Raw genomic sequence first — 15,416 nt, 5'->3', positions numbered from 1 at the left:
TAACCAGACACCCAGGTATTTGTAGTTGTCCACGTATTCTAAGTCAGAGCCGTCCAGAGTAGTGATGCTGGATGGGCGAGCAAGTGCGGGCAGTGATCGATTGAATAGCATGCATTTAGTTTTACTTGCGTTTAGGAGAAGTTGGAGGCCATGGAAGGAGAGTTGTATGGCATTGAAGCTCATCTGGAGGTTAGTTAACACAGTGTCCAAAGAGGGGCCAGAAGTATACAGAATGGTGTCGTCTGCGTAGAGGTGGATCAGAGAATCACCAGCAGCAAGACCAACATCATTGATGTATACAGAGAAGAGAGTCGGCCCGAGAATTGAACCCTGTGGCACACCCATAGAGACTGCCAGAGGTCCAGACAACAGGCCCTCCGATTTGACACACTGAACTCTATCATTGAAGTAGTTGGTAAACCAGGCGAGGCAATCATTTGAGAAACCAAGGCTGTTGAGTCTGTCAATAAGAATGTGGTGATTGACAGAGTCGAAAGCCTTGGCCAGGTTGATGAATACGGCTGCACAGTAATGTCTCTTATCGATGGCGGTTATGATATCGTTTAGGACCTTGAGCGTGGCTGAGGTGCACCCATGACCAGCTCTGAAACCAGATTGCATAGCGGAGAAGGTAAGGTAGGATTCGAAATGGTCGGTAATCTGTTTGTTAACTTGCCTTTCGAAGACCTTAGAAAGACAGGGTAGGATAGATATAGGTCTGTAGCAGTTTGGGTCTAGAGTGTCACACCCTTTGAAGAGGGGTGGTGTGGGCTGATTGGTGGTGGTGCTCACTTAGAAGTTATGTAGCAAGCTAAGGTGACAACAGTGCCTGCCATGGATGTTTCCCAGTTGCTCGGCATGTTCAAAATCACAGTGTAAGAACACTTTTTTAAAGCCTCAAAGGATAAGACGATCCAACTTTCAAAGTGAGTTATTTTTGGCTAGCCACAGCAGTCAACTAGCTAGCTAGCCACAGCAGTCAACTAGCTAGCTAGATAGCTGTTTAACTTTCTAGCACATTAACGAATTTGTTTGTAAACCATTAACAAGCTAGTTAGTTGCCACATGCTCTTGTCAAACTGTCAACAGAGTAGCTAGCAAGCAACAAAATATGCCATTGTAAAGTCTAAAAACCACTTGAGGGCAAATAAATCAGATTTGACTGTTCATGGTCAGGAAGTCACATGGCCAGGAATCAGATTTGAAATATCCAATTCCATGTGCTTTTTGGCTGTTCAGACTGCAGGAAAAACAACAGATTTGAATCAGAATTTGCAACAACAACAAAAATGGATTTCAAATCAAATTATATTGGTTACATACACATACTTAGCAGATGTTATTGCGGGTGTAGCGAAATGCTTGTGTTCCTAGCTCCAAAAGTGCAGTAATATCTAACGATACACACAAATCTAAAAGTAAAAAAAAATTAATTTAAAGAATATATAAATATTAGGATGAGCAATGTCGGAGTGGCATTGACTAAAATACAGTAGAATAGAATACAGTATATACATATGAGATGAGTAAAGCAGTACTTAAACATTATTAAAGTCACTAGTGTTCCATAATTAAAGTGGCCAGTGATTCCATGTCTAGGTACACAGGGCAGCAACCTCTAAGGTGCAGGGTTGAGTAACCGAGTGGTAGCCGGCTAGTGACGGGAGTCACTTCAAACTGCCAGTGCTAAAGAGATGCTAGGCTGAGGCTATAAAGGGGCAATCTGCATCCATTTTTTTTACTTTTAAATGAATGATATATAGGCTACCCATTTATTCTTGAAGAATATATGTTAGAAATGCCTCATGTCCTGAGTTCAACTGTCGTACTCCAACAGAACCCAAAATACATAGGGTGTCCGCTTTGTTGTTGTTTCAACTGCAGATTCCCCCTTTAAGTCGTGAGGCTTTACCTCTAAAGTCACTGCATTGGTGTCAGAAATGGGATGACATGGACTTCATTGAAGCACAAGGGTGTGCTTCCACAAGGGAATAGTCTAGTGTTGCATCCCTACAACACCAGCAACCTCATCAATATGTTTGGATCTTGCACAATAACGGCTTGGATGTTGGACTGACAAAGATAAGGGCATAGGGCACAAGTCCCAGTCTACCTCCGAATTTGCTGCAGTAGGCTACTATGCACAAGTAATCTCTTCATGAAGCCCTACACACAATATTGAAACATGCACCATACATGCATCGATTATATTTATAAAATGTTGCCTATTAAATGTATACATTATTTTAACCCATGATGACAAACATAAAACAATAGAATAGAACTTGAAATGGATGTATCCCTGTCAGTCAATTAGAAATATCCTATTAAGCCGTGTAGTTAGTTACTTTTCCTGTCCGTTCACATTTTTCATTGATGCTATGGCTTCGATGTTTGTGGGGTCTAAAGGCTATGATCATCGCTATTGTGAATTAACCTCCCGCGGTGTTAAAAGGCAGCAGGTTGGTTGATGTTACGGCGCTCGCTGCACCCTAGGTCATGCCCTAAGCCGCCCGCGGTGAAGCCTTGCCCCGGCCCATGTGCCAGCAACCGCGCTGCCGATTGAAGTTTGGCCGCCTGTTGGTCCCTCGCCGCGGGAGAGGGGAAAGAGAACCGTTTTAAATAATTATTATATTACTTTAGAGTAATTTACAACACAAGACGGGGTCCACGGAGCTGTGAAAGTTTCCCCTCCAGTTAAAACGAGAAAACACTATTTTTAGAAGGCTAGCCTGGTATTTACATATCTTCAGAAACAATAAAATGGCCTGCTGTTTCAAGCAAAGTGGGGACATTATGGCACTGTAATGGAGAAGATATATCAATTACATTAAGTCAACAAAAACAAAAACCCACTACTATAGTCATCATCAGCCAATAAATGTATTGCCATAGGCCTATCCTATTGAAAACTATTTATGACCTGATTTGTCATCATAAAATCATGTTATCATGCGTAAAAACTATAGGACATTTAATAGCCTATTCTATAATTACTTTTACGATACCAAAATGCACTGTGGGGGTTTGTTCCAGGGTTGTTAAATGAACCTGGCTATACAGAAATGTATCAGAATTGTGCGGCCAATAACCAACATGGTAATATAGCCTATCAGAAAGAATCATCAGCATTTTCTGTGAATTGTACTTAATTTGACATGCTACTCAAAACAACAAATGCAGTTACTGAGAGTTGGGATACCGCAGATGCTTGACGCGAGTGTTGGAAACAATACTGACATTATTTTCAGTAGCAATAACGATTGAATGGCGTCCATTAATAAATGCGCGCACTATCCTGCAGAGTATGGAATATAAAGACGACGAGATAATATTAAGAAAATGCTGTGTTCGACCTCAAATCTTGGAGTTATCAGATATTAACTTGTCATGGCTCAGCAACGGTGAAAGGGAGCGAATAAACTGTGCTAATGCATGCTATGTGAGTGTAGAGCGTGCCATTAGAATAAAACGAGGGGATCCTGCGTTTGTAATGCGCGACTGTGTGTGATGAGAAGGTGGGGGTTAGAGACCCCGTCGTGTTTTGACCCCCCAAACAACTCCCAACCACCATCTCTCCCCTCACCGTCTCAGCCTCTCTCAATGTTTAAAGCAACATCGCCCATGTCGCTGTGAAATCTTCTAGCCTGTCGCGACAGCCCATGGACAGCGAGAACGACCAAAAAGGACGCAATTTCTCCTCACCAAGCATCTCGCCTGCGAGCCGGACCCAAAGACATAACGTGCGGACCCACCAGCGCGCTCTCGAAACGGAAGCCTATGCAGGATACCACGAGCACCGCCTGAGAGTGACCATAACCTACACGTCAAATCTAGGTTTCGGTGGGATATTTTATGAAATCATATTTTTCTAAAATAGTGTACTGTATTTCTGTAATCTTTGATGCCTGTATGTAACATAGCCTAATGGTTTATATGTTCTTATTGGTGATAGCTGTTCAATACACATCGCTTTTATGGTCGTGCACCTCTAAGTTTGGATCATAAAGCTGCTTGATTGCAATAAAAGTAACGATTCGATTCACTTCGGAATTATATGAAGTCTATTGTAGCCCATAGTAGCCTCGGCTATTGCTATAGCCTAATCATGGTACACTCTGGGTCAGCTCTTGTTTTTTATAACCAGACCCCTTCTTAATAATGATGAGATTAAATGTTTGATTCAACAACTGTTATAATTTCACCTCTATTAGTATATTAAAGAGCGTATTATTTTCATCAGATAATCTGTATACAGGAGGCAGAACGCCTGCGCTGGACAGCCGGTCTGGTCTCATCCTTCCCAGAGTAGGATTGGCTTCCGTGTCGCATGGATAAGAGGGTATGATGGCTGTTTACTCTATTCTACTGCATACTTTACACTCACTCATCATTTGTTGTATCACGGTAGTGCGTATCCTTCTCTCCAGATAATAATCTTGCTAGTTTGGTTATTATGTAGCATTTTGCCTCTTTGCTCTGTCCTTACGTTTTGATGTAGCGCCCCTCGCTGCCTGTCTCGCCTCCCTCCCTGTCCTCCCTCGCGTAGGCCAAAGCTCCCAGCTATACAGGGCCAATGAAGGCAGCAGCAATGTGTCAAGGAGTTCACATCAAGCTATCAGAAGGAATAGCCTTATTGACATAATTGTGCATGCTCTGAATATTCTTTAACACTGACCTGACCTAAATCATTAGGGTCGTGTCGATATAATGTCAAGCAGCCTAGTTTGACATGTGGAAATATCCTATACATTTCATATAGGCTACATAGGGGCCTATACATTTCATCTAGGCTACATAGGGGCCTATACATTTCATATAGGCTACATAGGGACCTATAGATTTCATATAGGCTACATAGGGGCCTATACGTTTCATATAGGCTACATAGGGGCCTATACATTTCACATATATTATCTTGCTTATAAATTTGCTGTTAATTTTTCTTTATATTTCAATATAGTGTCACGTATAAATGAACAAGTGTCAGAATGATACTATTCTCATTGTTTTGCAAGGGCTTTAGGACTATAAACATATAGCTTTTATATAGGGTGTACAACGTCTCGCTTGATAGCCATCAACGTTTTCTGGATTTCAATATGTATAGTGAAATATTTGAAATATAGGTTATTTAAAAGTGAAAATGTGTGTTTCCTGCAGCAATTAACAGTCGATTATAGGACCAATAAAAGTGGTTGTGAAAGTGGAAAGACATGATATGTCCATATAAAGTATGAGGTGAAGTGAGTAGGTCGAGGAAAAAGAGAGACGGAGAGGCAGACCAAGTCGCTAAGTAGGTCAACTCTTTTGCTACAGTGAGTCCACGGCTCGCAGATCTCGTTGCTATGTGCACTATGCAGTCAGTGGCCACTCTTTTCCATTCCTAAAGATAATTGCCATAGTAGGCTATTCCTGACATTGTATCACACACAACACACACACGTAACACACCCACACAGCAATAACCTGCTGAAAATCAAAGGTTGCAGACATAGGGTACCATATATTTTGAATAACTTGTCAAACTCCCATACAGTGAACTGTTGCTCTTTTCTGTATGTAATTACAATTAAAAAAAGGATAATAGGTCAGATGAAATTTAGGATATTTGTTATCTGTGTTTTAATAACACGTTCGGCTTGCAGTTGAGTGAGGGAATTAAGAAATGTTGTCATATAGCCGAGTGTCAACGGCTTCGGGTCGTGCAAATCCAAGTAACTTTTCCGGATAGGATTTTTCGGTTTACTGTAATTAGGCCTACACATGACAATTACGCAGTCGCTTTTTATTTACATTTTACATTTGCTGTTCGTTATATTAGTGTAATCCTGTTATGCATGTAGTACTTTACGCAAATTCAAGTCAACAAAACAGGTACTTTCTTTGTCCAATTTGATTACAATTCAGACATAGCTTATAGGCTATAGGCTACTTCAGTTCACTGAAACAAGGTCAAGAAAGTGTGTCAGTCAATTATCCATTATTAGCCTAATTCCGGTTATTTGCAGAAATGGGAAGTGAATTTGATAAATGATATATGTTGTCCCATGCACTGTAAAATATACAGTGTATCCCACTGTTTACAATTGGTCACACTAGTCTGTCATTTGAGCATATGGCTATTAGGCGACCTTCAATAACGGAAAGAAAAGGCATCCGTTTGGAAACCTGCAGACCATTCTGTTTTCACCTAACGATTTACGAGTATTAGGCCTACATGTATGCTAAATGGCAAACTATTGACACGAACTCTATCACTTTTGATTGGAATAAACAGGGTGTTGGGACAACATAGCATACGAATTTTTAATTTACGTTCCCATTGTTGCTTTTTATTTTGAACATAGGCTACTCGAATGAAATACATTGTATTTGTCTGAATAATGAAACTGTGGAATGGATTTGGAAATATAGGCCTATAGTCGAATGTTTGCAAACTTTGTTTTTGCCAACAGGCAATCTGGTGGAAAGTGATTTGTATGTATTGAATATATTAGACATTGCAAGTTCAAAAAAGTATTTGTATAGTTTATTCTAACGGTTTTATTACTTAAAACAACTGCAATAACAAAATATGAAGGAAGCGCATGCTGCTATGTCATCCATCCACTGGTCGGTGGATAATTGTTAGCATTAATATTTGTAATATATGTCATAGCCTATGTAGTAAAACATATGTTCAACTTAATTGCTGAAAAAAAATGAACGATATAGCCTATGCCTATATATTTATAGCGAACTAAGCTCTCTCTTTGAACTATCCTGATTACGATGAGGATTGCAGTAAATTATAATCGTATTAACACTGTAAGTATTTCTCACATATGAAGCCCTTCTCTCAGCCTTATGCCTTTTTGGAACATTTGAATAATTCGTCTTCTTGATTTTGGTGCTTTGATCAGATGACGCACAGCCGCTACAGTCGACCTGTAATCAGAGAGCTCCTGAGTACACAACGGCGCGGAATCTGATAGTGGTGATTGTGTTAATAGCGAGTATTCATAAAACAAAAGGTGGCACGACAAAACCGCAGAGCAGGTGCACGCTGTGATCACGCAGCCATATGGGACTATGATTGGCCATGCTTTAATCCAGGAGAAAACCACTGGCTTTTGCTGAAAAGCCTTGGAGACTGAAGTCAGCTCCAGTTGAACACACATCAGCTCTGTAATGTTGAGAGCGATATGAGACTGACAGCGAGATAGAGAGCATAGGCTCATGTTTATGTATGACTCTCTGTGTGTTTGTTTATCTCATGTCAATTGTCCCAGGGTGGATGTAGCTTTTCTCTCTGAAAAACTGCTCAGCAAGGAGCCTCTAGTCAGTGTTTATGAAGGAGGAGAGAAAATTAGATACAGCTTCGAAGTGATCTGCTTCCATATTCACAGGGGGCCTCATCTCTTAATTTCTCTCTCTCTCTCTCTCTCTCTCTCTCTCTCTCTCTCTCTCTCTCTCTCTCTCTCTCTTTCGTTCTTGCTCTTACTCACACACAGACACACACACACACACACACACACACACATGCGCAGCCACACAAGCTTTCTCCACTTCTCTCCACAACTCCTAGGTGTAAAACCAAAACAACACAATACAGATAATTGAAATACACCCCAACACACACGCTTAATATGTTATCTCTCCCCCCTGTTCCTCAGTATGAAGACCTGGTGCACTACTCAGGGTCAGAGGGCATGCCTGTGGGGGGGTATGGAGAGGCCATGAGGTCACTGCCCCCCCCTCACTATGGCCACACTGTCCCAGATTCCCTCAAACACCACAGGGACCAGATCTATGGGTGAGCAGAAAAGAACTATTTCAGTGCAGAGTGTGTGTTTGTTTCATTTCATTCTAACAGTATGCATGTATAGTTACTATCAGTGTGCCTATATGCATTTTCCTGGATGTGTGTGTATGTATTGTGTACATGCATGTGTGTGAGGTGTGTGTGTGTGTGTGTGTGTGTGCATAATGTGTTAATAACACTGTGTGTGTTCTGTGTGCACAGTCATCCCCTGTTTCCACTTCTGGCCCTGGTGTTTGAGAAGTGCGAGCTGGCCACCTGCTCCCCGCGGGATGTCACAGCCCTCTCAGTGCCACCCCACCTCCAAGGCCTGACCAATCACAGTGATGTATGCTCCTCAGACTCCTTCAACGATGACATCGCAGCCTTCGCCAAACAGGTGAGTTACAGCCGGCAGTGATTCATGATTGACTTTTAGATGAGAGGTTTAATAGTCACATGTACAGGGTTGCAGGTGTAATTACAGGGTACAGGGAAAATCTTAAACTCCGAGCTCCAACCATTATCCAAATTACCGTGGACGCCGTTCCTTGTGTGTTGCAGATTCGCTCAGAGAAGCCCATTTTTTCAACAAATCCTGAACTGGACAACCTGGTATGAAAATAAATACAAATGTATATACTGTAACAGCAAAAGAACCAAATGCTTATAGCCTACATGTATGGACACACACAGTAACTTAGAGATCGATTTAAGAATAACTCAAACACATTGTGTTCATAGCTACCAATCTGTTGTTCTCCTCAGATGATCCAGGCCATCCAGGTACTACGTTTCCACCTGTTGGAGCTGGAAAAGGTGTGCTTCTTCACTCATCTAAAATCTATTCTCTCTCTGTCTCTGTCTCCTCTTACCCTTTATGATTCACACTAGTGACTGCTGAAAGCAGGCAAACCACATATCATCAGCCATCATACACCTAAACCATTACAGTACTATGCTATTTCCTGACAGCATCTCTTCTCCCTCTTCTTCGTGTTCTATTCTCCAGGTTCATGACCTGTGTGATAACTTCTGCAATCGCTACATTACCTGCCTGAAGGGCAAGATGCCCACAGACCTGATTTTGGATGACAGGGAGGGCGGGTCCAAGTCCGACGTGGAGGATTTCACTGGCTCCTACACCAGTCTGTCGGAGCAGGTAGGTGACACCTGAATGACGATTGGCTAGACCAAGGAGAACATGACAAATGAGCTCAAAAGTCTCAGATTTCTCAGTATATCTCTCTCAATATGTCTCTGAAAAGGACATTGATGAAGCCCTATTGGGCAAAATACTTGTCACTAAAGAGGGAATAAATATTCATTTCTTTTGCTACATTCTCACATCTTTTCCTGTTAATCTCAATATGTTTCTATCTCTTTTCTTCCCTCGCTCTCTGTAGAATCAGTCGTGGTTGCGGGACCCAGATGACTGTGTGTCCACTCCACTAGGGACCCCTGGCATGTCATGTGGCCTGCCTTCACACAGCACAGACAACTGCAGCGATACGGGTACCTCTAACACACTAACTTATACACACACCTGCACAAACACACGCTCATCTTTCCAATCACTTATGCTGACAACATAATCGACATACACACATAAACCTGACATCAATTGGACATGTTGACACACACACACACACACACACACACACACACACACACACACACACACACACACACACACACACACACACACACACACACACACACACACACACACACACACACGTACTGTGCTAATGCCATATCTCTATTGTCCTCTGGCAGGGGATGGTTTGGATGGGGGCGTGGCCTCCCCCAGTACGGGAGAGGAGGACGAGACGGACCGAGACAGAAGGAACAACAAGAAGAGGGGAATTTTCCCCAAACTGGCAACCAACATCATGAGGGCATGGCTCTTCCAGCATTTATCGGTGAGAAAAGAGAGACAGTAGAAAAAATACTGAGAGAAGAATGACAGATAGAAGCAGAGAAAAGCAGAGGAGGGGAGCCGAGAGGAGAGGAAAGAGGGAGCGGATGAAAGGAGGAAGGGGACATCGTACAGGGTAATGCAAAAAAATGAAGTTGAAAATATAATTTAATGACAGAGAGATAATGTGTGAATAAGACGTTAAATGTTGAATAGTTCTGAACAGAGAGAGAACAATTGATGGTGAAATGTAGTAGTTCTGATAATTAGCAGTTATACTTAAAAACTCTAAAGTCATTCTCACTAATTATGACTGTTCTAGAGGGGAGAGAGAGAGAGAGAGAGAGAGAGAGAGAGAGCGAGAGCGAGAGCGAGAGAGAGAGAGAGAGAGAGAGAGAGAGAGAGAGAGAGAGAGAGAGAGAGAGAGAGGCAGGGGAAAGGTGCTGCTGCAATTTAAGGGTCACGTCAGTTCATAGAATTTGACTTGAATTTAGATGTAATGGCAGCCATTAGTATTCATCTAATGGTTGTAGATCTAGCTGATTTATTTCATACATGCTTTGGGTTTTTCATTCTACATAGATAGTTGTGGAGTCATTTGTGTGTGTTGTATGTGTGAGCCAATATGATACATTTGATGATTTTATGGAACGATAATGTATGCCAAAAGCAAAGGCTAAACATGCTCTTGCTGAATCTCAACCAGTTTTGCAAACCCATAATACCGTTGTTCTGAATGTCCCTTCGCAGCACCCATACCCCTCGGAGGAGCAGAAGAAGCAGCTGGCACAGGACACAGGACTGACCATCCTGCAGGTCAACAACTGGTCAGTACCCCCCTGATCAATAACCAATGATCAGCTGGTGTGTTACTACTGTACTGTGTCCCTCGTCGCCCGGTCCTTAGCGTGACCTTCACTGACCCCATCAATACAGATCAATCCATTATCACCCAGAGATCCATACGCCCTCTGTTGTAATGTGGCTCGACGGTGAACCATGAAAGGGTTTAAGTGGTTGAAAAGTGAAAGGTTAATATTCCACACGTTAGTCTTTTTCTCCAGTAACTGGTGTTCTCACCCTCTCCCGACTCTCCTTCTATTCCATCCTCCTTCTCTTTGTGTTCTCTGCTCCTATTCTCCCGCTTTTTCGTATCCCCTCTTTCCTCTCCAGGTTTATCAATGCAAGACGGAGAATAGTACAGCCCATGATTGACCAGTCAAATCGCTCAGGTAATAAAACCATGTTATTACCACCGTATTCCCGCTCTAATGTATTGTTACTGATGTAGCTATACATTCCTAGGTTGTATTAATGCTATAGGTGTGTATTTTGAGTGAATATGTGTATATCTGATCTATATGGACATTCAGGCTAGGTGAATGATGTGGGTGTGTGTTTGGTTGACCAGGTCAAAGCGGTCCTTACAGCCCAGAGGGAGCAGCACTAGGGGGCTACGGACTGGACGGCCAAGCCCACCTGGCTCTCAGGGCAGCAGGTAAGAGACAGAGATAAGGAAGACTGGGCCATGTTCATTTAGGCAACAAAGAGAATAAAACGGACTCCTTTCAGTTTTTCCGTTTTAAAAGGTTTCGCTATGGTGAACTGTACATGACCCTAGTGTTTTTACCAATCGTTTGGTGCACACATTCGGTGGTATACTGTTGTACCGACTAATACCAATTCCTCTCTCTCTCTCTCTCTCTCTCTCTCTCTCTCTCTCTCTCTCTCTCTCTCTCTCTCCCCCCCCCGCAGGTCTTCAGGGGATGCCGTCTCTTCCAGCAGAGTACCCCGGTGCCCTGCTGTCCCAGTCTGGCTACCCCCACACCGGCCCGTCCCTGCACCCCTACCCTGGCCCCCACCCCGCCATGCTGCTGCACCCGCCACCCCACCCCGCCGATCCCCTCATAGGCCAGGGCCTGGACATACACGCCCACTAACTGAGAAGGAAGGGTGTGAAGGAGAGAGGAGAGAGGAGAGAGGGGCCATCCTGGGGGAGATGGGGGCTCACACACCCGCCACACGCTAACTACGACAGCATGGCGCAGTCCAAATGTTTACATTCCCTGACCTCCACATAGTCACTCAACCCACTCAACCCACTGTCTGCAACATTCATACACTGCCCTTAACATACCACCGCTGGCCCCTCTTATACCATCAATAACATACATCAATAACATTCCATCTCACAGACGTAGACAGACACACACCATACTGAGCCCTTGAGTGTGAGCCAAACCCACTTCAGAGTGGAAGAGGCGAGCGTCCTCAGCTCCTTCCCTCTCTACATACTCTATGGTGACAGTGAGCTGTCTGACTCCCAGGATAGCGCCCCCTCTAGGAGCATAGAGGAACACCCCACACGGACCACTGATCAGCCAACTTGCCTCTCTCTCCCACCTGGCCTACTGGCCAACCAAGCGGAAAGACAGAAGGACACAGGTCGGACACACAGCTCCCAATCTGCCCGTGTCACCTTAACCTCTATAACCTTCAACGCCCCTCCTCCCAGCCTTATGACCTCACACAGCCCAGGCTTGAAGTGTTGTGATTGGACAGGACGCCAGTGATGCACTCTGACCCCTCTCCACCTTATTTCATTTCATTTGAGTTTTTTTAGATCTATTTTTGTATTTATATGTGTGTCAGACAGACGCGACCTCACAAAAGTCCTGTGAACAGCGATCTTCCAGGGCGTCACTCTGCATGACTCTTAATACAATATGAATGAGCTCAATTTGTCTCTCTCAGTACCTTGGTTTGTTTAAATACGTTGGAATGAGTTGATCACTTACCTCCTTAAGATCCTGTCAGACATGAATAGTAGGGTTTACTGTGGGATCCACATCATAGGCCAAACAGTGAACACACACACACACACACACACACACACACACACACACACACACACACACACACACACACACACACACACACACACACACACACACACACACACACACACACACACACACACACACACACACACACACACACACACACACACACACACACGCGCGCGCGATCCTGTCAAACCATTTCATGGTCCATGTTGTCTGCCATTGGGTTTAAGGAGGACAGCCAAAGGACTTTACACATGCTGCATCTTCCTCAGTCCCTTATGGGTCTGATCAAATAATTTATTTCCAAATGTTAATGATGATAATTGATGATAATGATGTTACAGTTATGATTATACTTATAGTATTAAAAGCTTTCTTTTGTAAAAATGTGTGAATGACTTATTCTTTGAGTTTTCCCTCTAATTATTTGCAGTTAGATGTGAAAGGTATACACAGTAGTGAAATACACAAATCGGTATTTGGTAATCTTGAAAATATTCCTATTTTCTTCCAGGTACAATCACATGTTGTCACTATATGCTATTTGGCTCATGTTCAACTGATGTTTGCAGCAGCATTGTATCCCCTTATCTTCTTGTTTCTCTACTAGCCTAGCATCCTCCCGGACCTCTCTCCCCCTCTCCTTTAGTTTAGCTCTTTGTTTGTTTTTTACTCCTCATTTTCACTCTGTCTTTCCACATTCCTTCCTCATTGACTTCATACCTCCTCCCATCTGCAGGGCCATGTGCAACAAGGTTCAAATCCAAGCCAAAGTGATTACTCATTAAATGTCAAACACAATTCAAATGCATTTGGCCTGGCCTAAACCCTCCTCCTCCACCCGGCCATCCATTCAATCCCCACCTCACCCCTGTCATGTGATAGATGCAGCCTACAGCAGGGGTCAGAGTTCATACAAGGGTCAACAGGAAATGGCCTGGCTTTCTGACCCTTACGGCTGACCCTAAGTCCCATCACTTATTTTCCTGTCCACACACTCATTCGCCTTGTCCATCTTGTCACTCTACCCTCCAGACATGCTAGTCATGTCCCAGCTGTACATTTTGTCCCCAACCCGTGGACACACAGTTGGTTCATAATCTCTTGCACTGCAGGTCTATTGTTTACACCGAGCTTCCTGACCATATGCACGAGTTCATTTATGAATGTGTTCATCTTTCTTATTATCTTGACTATGTAAAGTGACTTTGGAGCTTGAAAAGCACTTAAAATAAAATGTATTATTATTTAAACACTATGGTCCCATAAAGAAAATAATTGACTGTATGATAGTCTGAAGGAGATCTCAGAGCCAACAGACAGACAGCAGCAGTGAGATGCTATTCATACTGTTTTCACTTTATGATTGCTTTTGATAGCTAGAGTCCGTAGCCTCACACAAACACAAAATCCATTAGCTAGTGGAAATTGCATTGCATAAATGTGCCAATACTGGGAAAGAGAAGGGAGAGAGAACAGTGTGTACAGCCACAGAGCTCAGTGAGGGAAATGTATAGTGTGAAGTCATTATGACAACGAAGTCTATCTTAATAATGAAATAACTTTAAACTGGAGGAACTTGAAGGCTAGAGCAGGAGGAAATATTATAACACATTTTTGGGGCATACAGCTTTGTCAATATAACTGAAACCTAACCTAAACCAGATGTCTTCAATATTTGTGACAACATTTTACAAATATAGTGAATCACAGCATGATTTTGGCAGACGTGTGTTACAGATTATTTGTGTTACATAAATGCTTTGAGGATTGTGTTTTGAGAAAAAAAACCTATGCATACTCTATATGTATGAATGATATAGCCATCAGCTCTGAATGAATGAAAAGGTGCATGAAAAGACGAACAAATAAACTCTTGGTAAGAAAATAGAAGTTCAGATGTCTGTGTGTATGTGGTTTGTTTTTAAGCGGAATGCAAAATGCTGAATGTGTGTGCGCGCACGTGTGTTTGTGTGTGGAGGAGGAAGGCCTCTGGTTGATCATTGATCATTCAATTACACACCTGTCAGAGTTCAGACAAGGGGGAGAGAGCAGCGCACAGGGAGGAGAAAGAGAGAGTGAGAGAAAGCTAGAGGAAAAGTGTCCAACTACAATGCCTCAACAAGGGGAAGCGGTTTGTGACAACGAATGAAAGAGCAGAATAGGACAAAGGGAAAAACAAAATAAGAGTGGAGGCCAGAGAGACAGTGACAGACTGAGCAGCTCGGTGACGTGCTGTCCCATATGGAACGACCATAGTCAGAGCAGACAGGTCAGGAACGTACGATGACGCTCCACTCACTTTCATAAGCCTTCATTAAAACTTATGCAGGACGCGATGAAAAAAAAGGAACCATTTTATCTGTCAGCCGGAGAGAGGAAACCAGAGTTTGTAGCGCCTACTGTCATTTACCACCGAGTTCAAACACTGTTTCCAGCCTGGGAACAACCGGGATGTGTAGCAGCCTGATGATGCATAAATTGGAGTAATGTTGTGAATAATTGATTGAAAAGTGTTTGGTCCTGATTCACAAATGCCTCTCATCTATTTATCACTATTAGGAGAGGCTGCCTGGCCCATTAGAGCAGCTGCTCGTTAGATGTCTGTCAATCAAGGGGGAGGGTAAAACACCAGGCACACTGACACTGGTATACATTTAGCGTGATGAGCAGGTGAATGTGATATACAGTTAGTGTGAATATTCATGTTTTTCAGTATGTGTGTGTCTGTATATTGTCCTGGTGTTGCCTTGTGCTTGGATGTGCATGCGCTTTGCGTATGTGAGTGGGTATCTTTGTGTGACCATCTTTTTCTCTCTCTTTCTCTCACTCTGCAGCAGGACGGCTCCTATGTTTAGCTGCAGCT

General features: G+C 43.0%; 1 protein-coding gene across 2 annotated transcripts; it reads left to right on the top strand.

Moving 5' to 3' along the window:
• The first annotated feature begins 3,264 nt into the window (after window positions 1-3,264).
• Window positions 3,265-12,937, top strand: LOC106580846 (homeobox protein meis3). Of its 2 annotated transcripts, none has more exons than XM_014162328.2 (13): window positions 3,265-3,837; window positions 4,244-4,342; window positions 7,659-7,798; window positions 8,009-8,183; window positions 8,348-8,398; window positions 8,552-8,602; window positions 8,796-8,945; window positions 9,190-9,298; window positions 9,563-9,708; window positions 10,455-10,531; window positions 10,878-10,936; window positions 11,116-11,202; window positions 11,460-12,937. In XM_014162328.2, exons 2-13 carry the CDS (start codon window positions 4,331-4,333, stop codon window positions 11,642-11,644), a joined length of 1,242 nt encoding a protein of 413 aa, XP_014017803.1. In that variant the 5' UTR covers window positions 3,265-3,837; window positions 4,244-4,330; the 3' UTR covers window positions 11,645-12,937. The 2 variants fall into 2 exon arrangements, with proteins under 2 accessions (XP_014017803.1, XP_014017802.1); XM_014162327.2 differs by having other exon boundaries at window positions 3,266-3,843.
• The last annotated feature ends 2,479 nt before the right edge of the window (window positions 12,938-15,416 follow it).

The sequence above is a fragment of the Salmo salar genome, chromosome ssa20, assembly GCF_905237065.1.
Source record: "Salmo salar chromosome ssa20, Ssal_v3.1, whole genome shotgun sequence".
NCBI classification, from domain to species: Eukaryota; Metazoa; Chordata; class Actinopteri; order Salmoniformes; family Salmonidae; genus Salmo; species Salmo salar.
The sequence above is the reverse complement of the archived record's forward strand: the minus strand, read 5'-3'. Positions and strand labels throughout refer to the sequence as shown.

Bases quoted from the DNA above. Each gene is read 5' to 3' on its own strand.
- LOC106580846 (XM_014162328.2), top strand. The intron at 8,399-8,551 runs GTATGAAAATAA...TGTTCTCCTCAG, and splicing joins ATCCTGAACTGGACAACCTG to ATGATCCAGGCCATCCAGGT. The intron at 10,532-10,877 runs GTCAGTACCCCC...TTTCCTCTCCAG, and splicing joins ATCCTGCAGGTCAACAACTG to GTTTATCAATGCAAGACGGA.